Source organism: Clarias gariepinus, chromosome 3, assembly GCF_024256425.1.
Source record: "Clarias gariepinus isolate MV-2021 ecotype Netherlands chromosome 3, CGAR_prim_01v2, whole genome shotgun sequence".
In the NCBI taxonomy this organism is placed as follows: Eukaryota; Metazoa; Chordata; class Actinopteri; order Siluriformes; family Clariidae; genus Clarias; species Clarias gariepinus.
The window spans coordinates 24378844-24395646 of NC_071102.1; the positions used below are offsets into that span (position 1 = coordinate 24378844).

The window sequence follows — 16803 nt, forward strand, 5'->3', positions numbered from 1 at the left end:
CATGTGATCTCAGTGCCACGGAATAGAGGTTGGGCCTAATTAGCATATTAAAAGTACAGGTTGCACAAAAATGTTATTTAAAAAAAAATTTTTTTTTTTATAGATAGATGTTCAAGGCCAAGACAAGAACTCATAATTTTGATGAAAATTCTTTTTGTTTATTGTGTTGTATAGTATAAATCAATCTTCAATGTAATTAGCCTTGATATTATTATTCCAGGTTGAAGCCTCACATACACATTTCCCTGTATTTCTGTACGGCAGAACTGTTCAACTCATTAATACAGAGAAATAAACTTTTGTAAGGTTGAGTATCTTACACCTTGTTTACGCTAAGTTGCACTTCTTTTATTGTCAGCCAAATACACTCCCTGTTTGGTAATCGGAGAGAGAATCACATTCAGAAATGTAAAAGGTAGATTGGATAAAGATTAAATTTTCTTAAAATTCACACATACCATAATTGTTAACCATCAACTTGTGGCTCATTTTAAAAATTGACTATAAATTGCCAATCAGGTGGGTAGCGCAGACACAGACTGTACCCCACTTTAAATTCACTCCTTTTAGCTAGTCAGAAGGACAGCAGTGAGATTTAAATGCCTATTAAACACTATGAAAATACTAAATCATGTGGCCCACCATTTAATAATATAATCCTCTCTCAGCTTCAAAATAGCTACAGTATACACACGTATAAAATGTTCCTAGTGAAAAGGGAAAAGCGGGTTGTACAACAACAGTATGCTTTTAAGAAGATCATGCTTTCTCAGGGCAAACCACATGGAATCATATCTAATCCCTGGTGCTAAGGTACTGTATATTCTGCACACAGATAATACAGCCTAAGAAGAGTGTATTATGATGAGTGATGTCACTGGAGAGCTCTCCTTCCCAAACAAACCGCGGGCTATTTCACACAAAAAAAAAATACATAGACATTACGCATACACAGATTTATTTGATTTGGCAGCACCACGGTGGAAGCTGGTAGCATGACCATTTACCCTACGTGACCCTTGTGGGCAGCGGCCGTCCTCTGTGGATTCGCTAATGTTTTACTCCTGTTAGTTCTGGAAGTCTTTCTGATTTCGCTAAAACTCAAGGATGTAGTGAGAGACTATGGATAGTAAGGCAGGAAATCTAGACATACAAGGCACACGCTCTGCCTAAAGTGTGCACTGCCTTTGCCAATCACCCACACACACTCCCATGGTCCAGTTCACACAGCTGGGGGCTACGGAGGAGGGGAACATGGCCAAGTCTCTCTGTCTCAAAACATGCAGTAGGGAATAAGCCCGGTCAGAGCTGCAAGAGATTGAGAAAGGCTGAGTCAGGGGGAGGAATATTCATTGATTGAATTCACTTCCACTCTCCCACACCCCCAGCTCACCCCCTGTCCTGTCCTGCTGCATGAAATACATCTTAATACCTTTTTACTTCTCTTTCAGCCCCATGCGGAGAAGAGAGAATGGGAAGCTCAAAGTTTTTCCTTTTCTTTCTAGGACTGAAAAACATCTGGTCCTTGGTGTATAAAAAAGTCATCAATCCTCAAAGTATGTAGCTTTTATTCTTTCCAAAAAACACAACCTGGAAATAAAGTTTTTTAAAGGGTACATGAGTGTGTATCACTTGTTTCACCAATCATAAAGCATTTACAATAACAAGGTACAGTATCACACTCGATGTGTTTCATTTTCAGTATTTTCTTGCCAGTGAGTCATATCTACTCAACATCTGCCCTGGTTCCAGTAGTATGTTTGAAAGACTTTCCCACACTCTGCTCACAAACAGGCATGCCATAATCAAGGTCATTTGTCAAACAACAGCTACAATATGTCTTGAATGTTTTCCAAACCATTTTAATACACCGACCTGATGAAAGTCCCAGTGACCTCTACAGTACGTGGGACCCGAGACCTTCGGTCCTGATCCAAGGTCAGCTCATCAAATCTAACTGAACACCCCCCCCCTCCAAATCTGTAGACGCTTATCTTATCTGCAGTGATGTTTGCCTAAATGCATAAGATTAGAATATCTGTTTTTACTCCAGATCCATACACTTTTCTTGTTGGTTAAAGTAAGATAATTTGTTTTTTAAAGGAAAAGCATGATTTTGGCTATAACTATGGCATCCAGACAAAGCTGAGGGAAAGATGAGTTCCCTCCCCTTCTCTCTTTCTCCCACCCCCTTCACTTGGCCGTTTCCTCCCCACTTACATGCTCACAGGGTGCAGTAATTCAGAGGAACACCGTGGAGGCTGCTACACATATACAGACTACAGGAAGAGCAACATGTTCAGGTTACTTCATCACTGCTTGATAGCTGCGTTCTTGGCAGCATCCTTGATGCTCCTGCCATTCGACTGTGGTGAGTGTTTTGACAAAGTGACGTGTGTATTTGTATTCAGAGAGAGAAAGTAATTCTGAGAGAGAGAGAGAGAGAGAAGTGAAGGTTACATGTCATGCATATTTTTCTAAGGTATTGTTGGGTGCTTTAAAAGGATAAGATTAATGCATAGTTTAGTCCATGTGTGCATGCTGAAGGTACTCACCAGAGGACAAGTGCATGTTTGGGAAGTGCACTAGGAAATGGACAATATGATCTGGGTTATGGATTAGAGCAATTGGTTGCACATGTGTCAGTTTAGGACAGAGCTGTTTAACAAGTGAGGGCATTGAATGGGACAGATCCCCAATGCCCAAGGAGAGATTGTTTGCTTTTAGAGTTTTTTCCTTTAATTAACTGGTTAATTATCAAAATTATATGGACTACCATGTTTTGTTTTTTTATCTTGGAAGTGAAACAGAAAGATCTGCATGGGAAACATGGAGACGGTATATACATTTTGTGTTCTCAGCAAACAATAGTGAGGTATATTTGGAAGAGCAGTAGCATAAGGAAGTTTACCGCCAGAGGAAAATATAAAAAAAGGGAAGAATTGTGATTAAGTCACTTCCTGGAAATCATCATTTAAAAAAGAAAATGAAGATTTTAATTAAAAATAAAGAACGAACACACAATAAGGGGAAAATGTTTTGCATATGACTGCCAACCAAGCATCTGATGATGAGTAATTTTGTTTGCTTTCATTCAAACACTCGAATGCTCTATAGATGTGCAAATACCGGGAGAAAAAGACACAAAGTCCAGATCACTCAGACAGATTGGAGAAAAGCGTGTTGTCTATTTGTGTAATGTGGTTTCTGAGGCATGAGAGACTGCCCTGGGGTTAAAACAATCATGGGGGGCAATGTAATCCCGACGCACAGCTGCTTTTCATCGAACGTCTCTGTCGTTCACTGCTTTGGCAGGTCTTCCTATTCTTAGTCACAGGACCCCAGGAAAAAAAGCAGAAGGGCTCTAGTCTGTCATCTGCACCACAGCGCCCTCGTGCATGACTACACTATGGGATGTGAAACTTTAATCGAGCCCTGAACTTATATGTCAGACTGTCACTCTCAGACAGTCTATTTGACTCAGACTGGGATTAGATGAGGAAGCTGGTATGCTTTCATCTTTGAGACAAGTCTGTGTTTATAGAAACCGAGTAATGTGTTCTTGGATGTTGGTTTTTAAGGTGTATAGTTTATAGTTTATGTTTAGATAAAAGTTGTGCCAGAATTAGAGTGATTTTATAAAAAAAAAAAGGATTTTTATTAAAATCTGTGAATTCCAACTATTTCCTTTCAGTCTTTGTATGTATAACCTGATTACATTCCATATTTGAAGGTTTTATACCACTTAAAATGTCTTTTTCGACCAAACTTTTTGCAGAATTGTTTTTTTTTTTGCACCATTTATAAAACATCCTTAAATATAACGTGCAAAATGCCAGAGTCTTTTGGAGGCAGGTTTTAACCTGTGAGAGATTTTGCTGTTGTCTAGCCACTTTTGGATGACTTTACATTTCTCATAATGACGTGTCTTGGCATGTGCTACCTCAGCAGCAGGTAACTAACGATCGCCTCGGTTTGACAAACACCCCTGATGAACTTAAAGCATTCAGTATGGGACATGACATCATGCTTTCAAAAGAAATGTAATCGCGTAACTAGGAAAAACTTCACATTTGAGCTAATATAATACGTATATAATGTCTGTAATTAGTACAAATGTCATCTCTTTCAGATGAAACCTTTTAAAGGAGGCCTCCTAAGACGTGCAGTCGTGCATGAAGAGATAAGTCAGAAATCCGTATTCGAGAGATGTGATCTCATCTTATCGTCACGTTCATAACCTCCCTTGCTTGTTTTGACACGTTTAGGAGATAACCTGGTAAAGTCTGGAAAACTTTACTGGAATCAAGTTACATCAGCTCTGTAGCTGATCGTGTTTTTACTCTTAATTCCCATTTAAGAAGGAAAGACCCTGCAGTTTTGGGAGGATATTATGAAGATGTATTTGCATTCTTTCCTCTACAGTAAGTTTAAATGTGTTTCTCAGGGGATGGCTTCCTTCTCCTTTTTTTAGATTTCACCATGTTTCAGCTGTTCGCCTGGTAATTGTGACTGTCTCCGTTTTTGATTTATTCGCCCAGCATGTGGTTTCACATCCAGAGGCTGAACAATATGTGGAACTGGAAGACTGTGGAATTTTTCTCAAATTCCCGCAAATTTCGGTCGGCCCTAATGGTTCGCGTTGAAGGAGGGAAGGGGAAGGGGAGGGTTCAAGCTTACACATAGGATAGAATAACTGCTTATGTTGCTGGTTGGATACCACTGTGACCAGAGTAAAGGATGTAGTCCTACTCAATTATTTCACCCGGTTAGGAAAGTTCTCGCAAGTGCGTTCACCCCAACATGACCTTGATATTGTAACCCCATTGTTTAAGTAGGAAAAGTTTCGAAACTTTACTGAGTTCATGAACGTAGGAGTACCATACCCTATTGCCAACGCTGCCTCATACATTGTGACAAAAATTAACAACAGGTGACTGTCTTAGCCTGCTATCCTTAAATATCTACCACATGCTTGTAGAATGGCTAGACATCTTAGAGCAATTACTGCCACGCTGTTTATTATCCTTGTATATTGCTATAGATCCAGGTAATAGCACTCAGCCCTGTTTCACCCTTGGCTTTCATGCTGTTATAGTGTATAATGACTGAGTCATGGCATGGGCTAGCACATAAGACTACAGTATCTTGTAGCTCATAGCTTGTAGCGAGTCTTATCAGATGTCACACCAAAACATTGTGTAAAACACCCTCTGGCTCATGCTAAACAGATATATTATTAGCAGAAAAAAATGAGCAACCATTCAGAGGTTCCCATTCATCATGAGTTCCTCGAGGGCTGTTTTATAATCAGAAAGTTAAGTCAGGCTGAGGAGAATCTCAAATGGTCATGGCAAACTGCCATGAAGGAAAACATACAGTACAGTATGGGCCTTTTCTTAGCACATGACAGAATAATGTCTTAGAGGTCTGTTATGCAAAAACATCTGTTGTAACTCCAGTTCTGGTCAACGACACATACTAGGGTCTGTATTGCAGCCCACTTTTTAAGATATATGACCTGCTTTAACTGCACAAGCTCCTGTAGTTCATAGTGTTATACTATATATACTATATACTTATAATATGAACCGTATTCCCTGAAGAACTGTTCTTCAATGTCATTGCTTTCAACCAACCATGCAGCTGTGTAAATGAATTAGATCTTAAAGACAGGCCTGAAAGATTATTTATTCAAGTCCTTCCCTGGACGAGGAAGTGCTTTCTCAGAATCAGTTCTTATTTTCTTTTCTTCAAGATTCAAAGAACTTTATTAATCCCAGAGGGAAATTGCTTTGTCTTGGTTACAGTTGCTTATAGCCGTTTTAAAAGAGTAGTAAATTAGATGGGGTCGGGTTGAAGTGGGGTAAATAAAATAAATAATAAACATAAAAATAAGTAAAAAGCAGAAAAACATATCACGCTAAAGTATAGGCGCAGCACATTCAATTGAATTTTATTTGTATAGCGCTTTTAATAGTTGTCATTGTCGCAAAGCAGCTTTACACAATCAAAAGAATTATGTAAGTTTGTATAAATTGTGAATGTGTATGAATCAAAATGGTCCCTGATGAGCAAGCCGAGGGTGACAGTGGCAAGGAAAAACTCCCTGAGATGGTAATAGGAAGAAATCTTGAGAGGAACCGGACTCAACAGGGAACCCATCCTCATCTGGGTGAAACAGAGAGCAGGAGTTGATCTGCATTCATACTGTGTGTTAGGTGGCAGGAAGTTCAGTATAACAGATTATTTTAATTGATGTTAATATGGAGTCCAGGTAGTTACTGGAGGCTCATGCATATGGAGGCTACATGTTATTGTAGACTAGCACATGAGTCATGACTGAATACACATATTGATTGCACTTTGAATGGAAAAGAGGAAAATGCATTGCATAAATAATACAGTTACCAATATTGCTCTCGGAGAGTGGTAAGGCTCAATAGCCTTGGTAAATGACTGTTGAAAAAAGTACAGTATTGTATTAATGTAATATTGTATCATTACAGACAGTTACTACCTGCATAGTGTAAGTGTTACAGAAAAGAGTTCATTTTATGGCCATTGGTAGAAAAGATCTCTCTTTAATTCTGAAATCAAGCACAGAGACGGTTTAGCACTAACTGCACAAATACTCCACATCTCAATGCCACAGACTAACCACTTCAGTAGAATGCTCAATATACTTACACATTAGTCTTTCCCAGTCTTTTTGTGAATTACCAAACTCGCTTTACCCTGAGGTGACCCATTTGTGTCATATAATGTAACATCCCACAAAAACTTCCATTCCAAGTGTATTTAACTTGAGAACATCTGGACGTGGGGGTTGGGTTGTGCTTAAACACTTCCTAAAAAGAACTTCCAGAGCAGCTTCAGATTCAACCTTCTGGTTTGCAAATTCCAAATAACCTGTTAAACAGTGTTTCATATAGTGTGTGCTGTTACACTGAACATCGCTACATGAACTCAAACTACATAAAGAGATTGAGAGCCTTTGCTTTAGAGGATATGAGATGATGAGATATAGCATGCTTACTGTGAGAGCTGACACAAACACTCTTGACAGCTGCCATTGTTTTCCATCCATTCATTCTCTAGCAGAATGGTAATTCTACACCTGCACAAATATCATGTCAGGATGTATCAGACTCACATAACTGACAAAAGACATAAGTAGGTGGGATGATGCAGAGAGCCTCATGTTACCAATTATAGAGTTTCTCTACAACTTTGGAGGCATATCATGAGATTCTGATCAGCTGCGTCTGGTTAACTAAAGATCTTCCAACTAAAAATAATGTTTGCGATGTTTAAACAGGTCCAGATATGTCCTGTTTTTTAACTATGTATCTTACCTTCTTTTTAAATATGCTTTAAGACAAATATAAGATGGTACTGGAGAGTTTAAGCTGTTAGGATAAGGAAATCCACATGATGTTGATGTGAAATTCTATAATAAATTGTCCTTTACTGTGTTATTTAATCATTGTTACTACATACAGTAACACTTTATTTTTTATCTCCACAGCTGAGTATGACTATAATCCAACTTCTTTACCAGACTATGACTACAATGCTACATTTGAATACAGTTTCTACAGTATGTATATATTTTTTATCTACTACTGTCCCATCTTTCACTTTGATCATATTGTTTTTTTTTAAATAAACATAAATTGATTACTAGGCCGTACGATGGCTTAGTGCTTAGCACTGTCGCCTTGCCCCGCCAGGGTCCGGGTTTGATTCCCGCCTCGTGGTCTGTGTGCATGGAGTTTGCATATTCTCCCTGTCCTTGGTGGGTTTCCTCCGGGTACTCCGGTTTCCTCCCACAGTCCAAAAACATGCAGATTAGACTAATTGGCATTCCCAAGTTACCCGTATTGAGTAAGTGTGTGTATGTGCATGTGCCCCGGCCTAAAACTCCTGGGATGGGCTCCAGGCTGCACGAACCTGTACACAGGATAAAGTGGTATAGACAATGAGTAACTGATATGTTTGATTTTTTATATCATGTATACTTTGTACTGTATGACAATATAGACAATATGTTACACTTATTATGTCTAACTAGGCAACAGCAGCACTGAAGACCTGGCTACGTTTTTTAACCGTATAGAAAATGAAGAATTGGATATAAGCCACGAAGATCCAGTATCCACAGCGACCTCTCCCCGAAACAAGGTACGAAAGCATTCCACTAGTTTATACTACCAGTGTAATGAAAATACTGGCTTTCTATCTCAAATGTAAAAAAAAAAAAAAGCATTTTCTCCCTCTGGGATCCAAAATAACTTTCGTTGGAAAAGGATAGCAGAAGTCTCTTTGATTTGTAAAGGTTGACTAAGAGAAAACTTGTCGGTTAAGCTTAATATTAAATTGAGTTACCAGTGAGCCAAGTAATGTGGTTAGTGTCAGAAATGCATGCTCAGTCTTTTTTTATGTGTCATGGCTTTATGTGGAAAAACCACAGAAAAACTAAAGTTGTGAAATACTTAGACATTTGCAGAGCACCAGGGTAAGCTTAAACATATTGACCTACTGATATGCATGTCTGTAGAGAGCAAAAAAATGTAGCTAAAGTAACAAATGTAGCAATAAATCTATAATATTGTTGTCTTACAAATTGTTTTTTAGATTTTGTGGGAGTGGCAGTACAGATACTACTGACATGTTGTGCTGAATGGAAACATTAGCGTTAACACATGACTCTCATTAAAGTTGGCCTACAGTATTTTCATTGTTTCACAAGCTTTATAGCCTCGATTAGACCGGGAAACTAGATAATGCCTCTGAATTATGACAATGGGCCGATCAGTTCTCAAAAGAAAGATCCTCAGGGTAAAATTCCCTTAGCGTCATTGTTTTTTTTACTCTGGGAATCTAATCTAATGTCTTCGGACTGAGGTTGGAAAGAAAGACCCCTGAAGGTAAATTCAAGCTAAAACGCTACAGAATAAGTTTGAGCATGTTGCAATTACCATAAAGGTCAGAATCACACTTTGTGAGGGTCACATTCCTTTTATATTATGTGATCATGATCATGATTAGTCTGACAACGGTCGGTTTTACGTCCAGCTCATAGAGTAACTATTGAAACAACAGTCTCGCCAAGCAAATCACACACTTAAAGTATTTACTTTGCCAGTAAGGGCTTCTTCATGTACTTGAGCCAGCATGTAGGGGAGTACAGGAGAATTATCTATAGCGAAAATGCCTCTGCTGATCCTGTTTGCCAGTATAAACAACTCATTTGTTTGCTGTCAGGCACCGAATACTTTCACTGCTTTAAGTCATGCTTTCAGATGTAATGGTTTGCATTGTGCAGCGCTCCATTAACAGCATTAAGCTTTTTAGAAATCCTGTATTTTTCTAGCCTTAGGTGGATTTAAGATATATGATTTATACCCATTTACAAGCTTGATGATAATAGAATTAAATACACTAAGCTTTGCTAGTGAAAAGCCTGTTGGGGTTGTCTTTGTTTAAACAGGGGATCCCTTAAACGTAAGGAGGAGGGCAGTTTCTATTTTGGAGGTTTTTATCAGTCTTCCAAGTTTACAAAAGACCAGGAGGTGGAAATAAGATGATGTGAAAATCTACCCAGCATACACAGTACATGTTCATCACACACTAGTTTATGTTTTGCTGGTAACGGGGACATCTTTTAATATAACTGCTTTTCTCTGATCATCTCAGGGCTTTAGGACAGTATATCCAAGCTTACTGCTCACACCGATCCTGGCTGTTTATCAGCTGCTTAGACTCTCATAGAACACGCACTGCACATCAGAAGACACCATCACACACAAACACACAAGGTGAGTGGAATTATTATTATAGATATGCAAATGTACAGTCAATCTATTTGGTTTTATGGCAAATCAATCATGCTTATCTGACTTAGTAGAGGTAAAATACTGTATGCATTTAAGTCCATCCAAGTAACTCTTTTTACTGTCAACAGAGGGCGATAAAAACCTAGACTAAATAAGAAAGGTATCTAAGCGCCCAGATTTAAAAGGGAATCAATATATGTTCGTTATCTGGATTCATAGTGAAATAGTGAAAAAGTGTTCTGTATATTAGCGATGTTCAGAATGTTCTATAACAACCTTTTTTATCTTTTTAATAGAAGTATAAAACCATATTTAAGGGACTATAGGAGGGGCAACCCTCCCTTTATATTCAGGCTTGGGACCAGCACTCCATCCAACGGCCGGGCGTTTAGGCATAGGCGGGGAATTCTACATGGAGGGTGAGAAATCTACCACCTAACCACCGATGCCTAAACGCCCGGCCGTTGGATGCAGTGCTGGTCCCAAGCCTGAATATAAGGGGAGGGTTGACCCCATGAGAGGAGCAGTCAAAAGACTAAAATTCAAGAGACTGTAAGGGGGTAGAATAGCCCTGTGGTTAGGATGTTATGCCACTGATCAGAGGGTAATGGGTTCAAATCCCTGTTTCCACTGTGGGGCCGATTATAAAGGCTGGGATGCTCAGTTGAATACCCAGCCACTTTAGATACAGGGCACTGGAGAAGGTGGGTGGGTTGCAGCAGGCGATAAAAGGGTATAAAAACTGTTCAAATAACTTACAGATTGAATAATTTGATGTGGTAACCATGAGAAAGGGAAAAAATAGGAAAAAGTGCCTATAAAGAAAGTTCTTATTATTATTACCCTGCTTGACGAGTCACTTGAGAGGTCAGGCAGTAAAATGGCCCATGTGTACAAGGTGAGCTGCATGAAAGCATGCTTTGATAAGGCTGGAGTGGAAAATCTCAAGTGTCCTGCACCGAGCCCTGACCTCAACCCGACTGAACACCTTCGGGATAAACTGGAATGCTAACCGCAGGCCTCCTTACCCAACATCAGGGCTTGACCACATTAATGGTCTTGTGGCTGGGTAAACCAATTCCTCAGGGCCAAGCTCTAAAATCTAGTGGACGCTTTCCCATATGAGAGGAGCTTGGAATGTTGTGCATTCATTTTTAGACAATTTGGCCATATAATGTACATACAGGATGATATGAGTTGTGTGACTGAGTTTGACTGTGTTACTTCTTTCCCCAGGAAAAAAAAAAAGAAATACAAAGACAGAAATGGACAAACAACCTCAACGGAGGACTAGCGACTTGGCAAACGTAGACTCTGAGAAAAAAGAGGCACACAGATTTAATCAACAAGCAAAGCGGTCATCTGAAAAGCAGCTATAACCTGTTCTAGACTTCCAAAGATGTAATGATGTAAACAGGAGATACCACAAGACCCCCGTCTTCCGGACAAAGCCAAAACACATTCAAAAACAGGATTTATAAGACACACTGCGCCTAACTGAACAGTTTTGACTCGGGGATGTCAAAATTAGCTTAATCAAGCCAAATAGGCTTTTATTACCTTTACACGTGTGCCTTATGATGATGCAAAAGAGAATCAAAAGACTTGGGCATCCAGGGATGAAAAAATGCATTATGGATTTATGAATGTAAAAAAAAAAAAAGAATGTTAGTTATGAATGAAATTTCTGGTGCTATTTTAAGGGAACTTTATAGTATATAGTAGACCTATATAGTATATGCCATTTTAATAAGAAAATGCTGCAAATAATGAAACAAGGATCTGTGACTGTGTGTGCACATGTGTTGCCTCCACATTTTGCATCCTTTAACATTCGCTCAGAATCCAGTCTGTTTCTCCCATGTCATCTGACATGGGAAAAATATTATCAGGGCACAATCAAATTTCCAAATCTTATTTGATCATATTAACACCATTTAACATTTTTGATCGCTTCACTAAAATGCATTACTCTACTGCATTATATGACTTCTTTAAACCACTTATTATACCCTAAACGGACTCCGAATTTATATGCTTAAAAACATGGCCACACTGTGAATGTCGGAGCAGAAAGAACAGGTGCTGATGAGTCTTATATAATACATAGCGTACACACAGGCACTTTCCTAAGTAAATGCACTTCTTTTATTAGCACCACTTTCTCAGAGCTCCTGAGTGGATGTATCCTTACTGAAAAAAATCACATACATGTTACACACAACCATGAATAATTTTTCCCATGTAAGTAATACTTTATGTGACCACATGCGAAAAACTAAACAAAACAATAAGATGCATTTCACACATACACTGGAATTGCACATTTGACCTCAGGTCCATGTCGTCCAATGTGAATGATGCATTCGCAAGTAAAAAACAAGTAGCATGGGAAAATAAATGAATTTTTTTTTTAAACAGAAATAACAACAAAACAATAAATTAGAAAAAAAAACATGTAACCTAATATGTGAAAAATCTTTTTTTTTTAAAAAAAAAAAGGAAAACAAAATAACACAATAATCACATGGCATTTGCTAAAAGAAAATAATAAAAACACATGTATAATGTCATTATTCATATGTGAAAGACTGTAAGGGTAATAATTAAAGATTTTTTTTTTTTGCTTTAAATGCTGAAATTTGCATTTGTGTTTTATAAACCTGGCACAAATATTCCACTCAAAGATAAATGAATCTTTAGTTATTGTGAGCTAACATCTACAGTATGTTGTTAATACACTGATCAGCCATAACATTAACGTCACATAACATTAATAATTCAGTATTGATTAGCAATTATGTTCAGTACCAGCAAGTCGGTGACCAGATTATGGGCTCCCAAGGCTCACCGATGCCTGTAGGGAGTAAAGTCCAGCCTGTCCAGTCCAATCCCAAACAAAAGCAATTTTAGCACAAAAAAAGTCACTGCTGGATATAACAGAAAGGCACCAGAACATCCAGTGCATGGGGCCCGGCAGGCAAACTGCGCAAAGCTGCAAATCCCGACCTCCAAATTCTCCAAAACTTAATCTGATCGATCTCCAATGAGATGCATCGGACAAACAAGTCAGATCGATAGTCATATACGATACTGGGAATAATGTTTAGAGTTGTAATGTTACAGTTGATTGGTGTAATTCTAAATATTTTTTTACTTAAAACAATAAAGAAATGTTTTTCGAACAAGATTAAGAACCGTGTGAATTTTTTTTACAAACTATATTAATAATTAATCTCTGACTTTTAATGAAATGTAACAAAAGGTGCTCACAAATTGCTAGAATTTAGAGAAATTTCTGGTAAACCACTTGACAAGTACAAAGCTGCTTTATGGTTCTCACATTGTGTCAATGTCAGTTATTTGTGGTTGCTCCGTTAGGGCTTAATGAAACGTTACAGCATTTACAAGCTGTTAATGAGGCAGATGTTTGGCTGTTTGGCCACATTCAGGTTAGATAATAAATAATAATAAATCTAAAAGCCTGCAAGAAAATTGAAGGAGAACAGAAAAAAAACAAAACAAAGGAAGTTAACATAAGGTGTCATACTGATAATAGAGACCCAGCTATTTGAATTCTGTGTTTGTGGTGAACCTTGATGAGCAACAAGACATAGAGATAACATGCTGAATACATTATTAGAATTTTCTGCCTTTAAGCGCTGCACAACACAATAAATGGCAGAAATTTCCACAGAACAAACATGTAAACTATAAATCAAGTGCATGCAAGGGATAAATAAAGGGACATGAGCAATAAGCTTAAGGAAAACTCATGCTTTGAATATAACTGAAATCAGTCTGTATGTATAGAAAAAAACAAAACAGAAGGATATTGTGGAATATTTGTAACTTCAGTTTGTGTTACGATACCTCTGTGTAATCACATTACTTACAATTTTAGTTTATTTGACTCAGAACCAGTGATACAGGTTCTGTTCTGGTTCTGTTTTCAAAGGCATTTCTGTACAGTTTATTTACACTAAGAGGATGTTATATTATATTTTATTATATTAGATTAGATTAGATTAGATTAGATTAGATTAGAATAGAATAGATTAGATTAGAACAGAACCAGAACCTGTACCACTGGTTCTGAGATAAATATATATGTGATAATATTATAATATAAAAAATCATATTATATTAATGTAATATACACCATATTATTCTTTCTTTTCCTGAAGTGTGTTTATTTTTATTATCATTTTTTTGCTGACATATATAATATCTGATATTTATATACAGTATATACTATAGATATATAGATAGAGTAACATCTGCAACACCTTACTTTTTAATAATCAAGCAAGCAGGCTAAATAAAGTGTTTTTATTCCAGCTGAGTTGTTATTGCAGATTCAAATGTTAAACATTTTCTTTTTAACACTGCTAACAATAAAACTTCATATCATAATCTATATACTGTATGTATTTATATAGACTATTATAACACAACCTGGACAAGTTAATAAATAATTGGATATATAATATTGCTAATAATAATATTCCTGGAAGAAACTCAACAGAGAAAATGACTTTAAAGGATGACCTTTTGAAGAATGCAAGGGTACCTAATACTGAAAACACGTTTAAACATTATAATCGTTGTAAGATATTCACATATTTAAACATCTATTAACAATAAGGCATTTAATTACAAACAGCAAACTGTTAGACTTAAATAATAACATTTATCTGAACGTCTATTTACCTTGCAAGCTATTATGTTTTTTATGGACATTAATTTGCAGGATAAGGATATTAAAATCAGTCATTAAAATGAATAAAGCATTAAAGCTTCTGGTGCAGTGATTCAGACCTGAGCTTTTGCTTACGAAAGAAATAGTTTGAATTCCTAAACCTCATAACTTTTGTTTAATTCGCACACTCAAAGCTTTCTTGACCTTCTCACAATATGAAAAAATTTATTCTAATCTATAAAATTAACAGAGAAAGCTGTAGATCCCAAACAATCCATTGACAAACTACTACAGGTCAATAAATAATATGGAGATGCTGACTATAGGACTACTTTAATGCTTCAGAGAATACTACTGCATGACAAAAACATTGCTAATTTTACTGCTCACTATTCAGTACAAAGTCATTACTAGTGTAGCAAATCACCCGAGGGCCCACACAAAGAGTTTTTGAATGGGGTCAACGAGATGCTTTTGTCTGGGCCCCAGGTGGTGGAATGAGCTCCACCTGGCCACCTGAATGAATCACTGCCACTTTTCAAACAAAGACTGAAAGCATGCTGACCCCAGTAAGTATTGAATCCACATATATATGAAAAACCTACAAAATATAGCATATACCCTATAGAAATTATTAATTAATTATAATAAACTATTAATGTAACTAACAACTTAGGAGCTGATTGCTGTACTGTATGTTCGCTAACATTAATCAGATTCCTCTTGCATTGTGTGTGTGTGTACTGTACTTACAGTAAAGATATGGTCAGAGATTTTAACTAGCTGTTATGAAACTTAAAATTCTGGTGTAATGGTGGAATATTAATTGAGACCTCTCCAACTCCAGCCTGGATGATGGACCAGTTTATTTTTCTGGGGCTGGAACGTATCTTTCTTTTATTATTAGATCACATGCAGTGACCATAGTGATGTAGTTAAATGTAGAGAAGTCAGGGCTAACCTTTATCTTCTGCTATTGCAGAAGGAAACAAATCATTAAAAAATTAATAAACTACATTAATCTTACATCCATTGCTACTGTTTAACTCTCTCTTTTGTTAGCTTCATGTTCTGCTCACTACTCTTATTATTACATAGTATTTCATTATTACACATAGATAGACTCAGTCAGTGTCATTTTCATGCATTTAAAAAAAAAATTATTATTAAAACAGAAGCACATCAATAATTCATTAGTATTATTAATTTATTATGTTTTTCATTTTTACACATATTAAGTGTAACTTATATGCTTCATTTATATTCTTTATATATCACCCAAAGGATTATTAGGAACACCTGTTCAATTTCTCATTAATGCAATTATCAAATCCAAACATGGCAGTTGCTTCAACGCATTTATGGGTGTGGTCCTGGTCAAGACAATCTCCTGAACTCCAAACTGAATGTCAGAATGGGAAAGAAAGGTGATTTAAGCAGTTTTGAGCGTGGCATGGTTGTTGGTGCCAGACGGGCCGGTCTGAGTATTTCACAATCTGCTCAGTTACTGGGATTTTCATGCACAACCATTTCTAGGGTTTACAAAGAATGGTGTGAAAAGGGAAAAACATCCAGTATGTGGCAGTCCTGTGGGCGAAAATGCCTTGTTGATGCTAGAGGTCAGAGGAGAATGGGCCGACTGGTTCAAGCTGATAGAAGAGCAACTTTGACTGAAATAACCACTCGTTACAACCGAGGTATGCAGCAAAGCATTTGTGAAGCCACAACACGCACAACTTTGAGGCGGATGGGCTACAACAGCAGGAGACCCCACCACGCTGGTGGTGGTGGTGTAATGGTGTGGGGGATGTTTTCTTGGCACACTTTAGGCCCCTTAGTGCCAATTGGGCATTGTTTAAATGCCACGGGCTACCTGAGCATTGTTTCTGACCATGTCTATCCCTTTATGACCACCATGTACCCATCCTCTGATGGCTACTTCCAGCAGGATAAGGCACCATGTCACAAAGCTCGAATCATTTCAAATTGGTTTCTTGAACATGACAATGAGTTCACTGTACTAAAATGGCCCCCAGAGTCACCAGATCTCAACCCAATAGAGCATCTTTGGGATGTGGTGGAACGGGAGTTTCGTGCCCTGGATATGCATCCCACAAATCTTCATCAACTGCAAGATGCTATCCTATCAATATGGGCCAACATTACTAAAGAATGCTTTCAGCACCTTGTTAAATCAATGCCACGTAGAATTAAGGCAGTTCTGAAGGCGAAAGGGGGTCAAGCACCGTATTAGTATGG

General features: G+C 37.6%; 1 protein-coding gene across 2 annotated transcripts; it reads left to right on the forward strand.

The window, feature by feature from the left end:
• The first annotated feature begins 2242 nt into the window (after positions 1-2242).
• On the forward strand, positions 2243-12315 carry si:ch211-191i18.2 (uncharacterized protein LOC564095 homolog). Of its 2 annotated transcripts, XM_053491884.1 has the most exons (5): positions 2243-2371; positions 7532-7603; positions 8078-8187; positions 9703-9824; positions 11079-12315. In XM_053491884.1, the coding sequence occupies exons 1-4, from the start codon at positions 2296-2298 to the stop codon at positions 9775-9777; spliced, it is 333 nt and encodes a 110-aa protein (XP_053347859.1). In that variant the 5' UTR covers positions 2243-2295; the 3' UTR covers positions 9778-9824; positions 11079-12315. The 2 variants fall into 2 exon arrangements, with proteins under 2 accessions (XP_053347859.1, XP_053347860.1); XM_053491885.1 differs by lacking the exon at positions 11079-12315 and having other exon boundaries at positions 2246-2371; positions 9703-9825.
• Positions 12316-16803: the final 4488 nt, after the last annotated feature.

Coding starts and splice junctions, on each gene's coding strand:
- si:ch211-191i18.2 (XM_053491884.1), top strand. CDS start 2,296: ATGTTCAGGTTACTTCATCACTGCTTGATAGCTGCGTTCTTGGCAGCA. Junction 2,372..7,531: donor GCTCCTGCCATTCGACTGTG/GTGAGTGTTTTG, acceptor TTATCTCCACAG/CTGAGTATGACTATAATCCA. Junction 7,604..8,077: donor ATTTGAATACAGTTTCTACA/GTATGTATATAT, acceptor ATGTCTAACTAG/GCAACAGCAGCACTGAAGAC.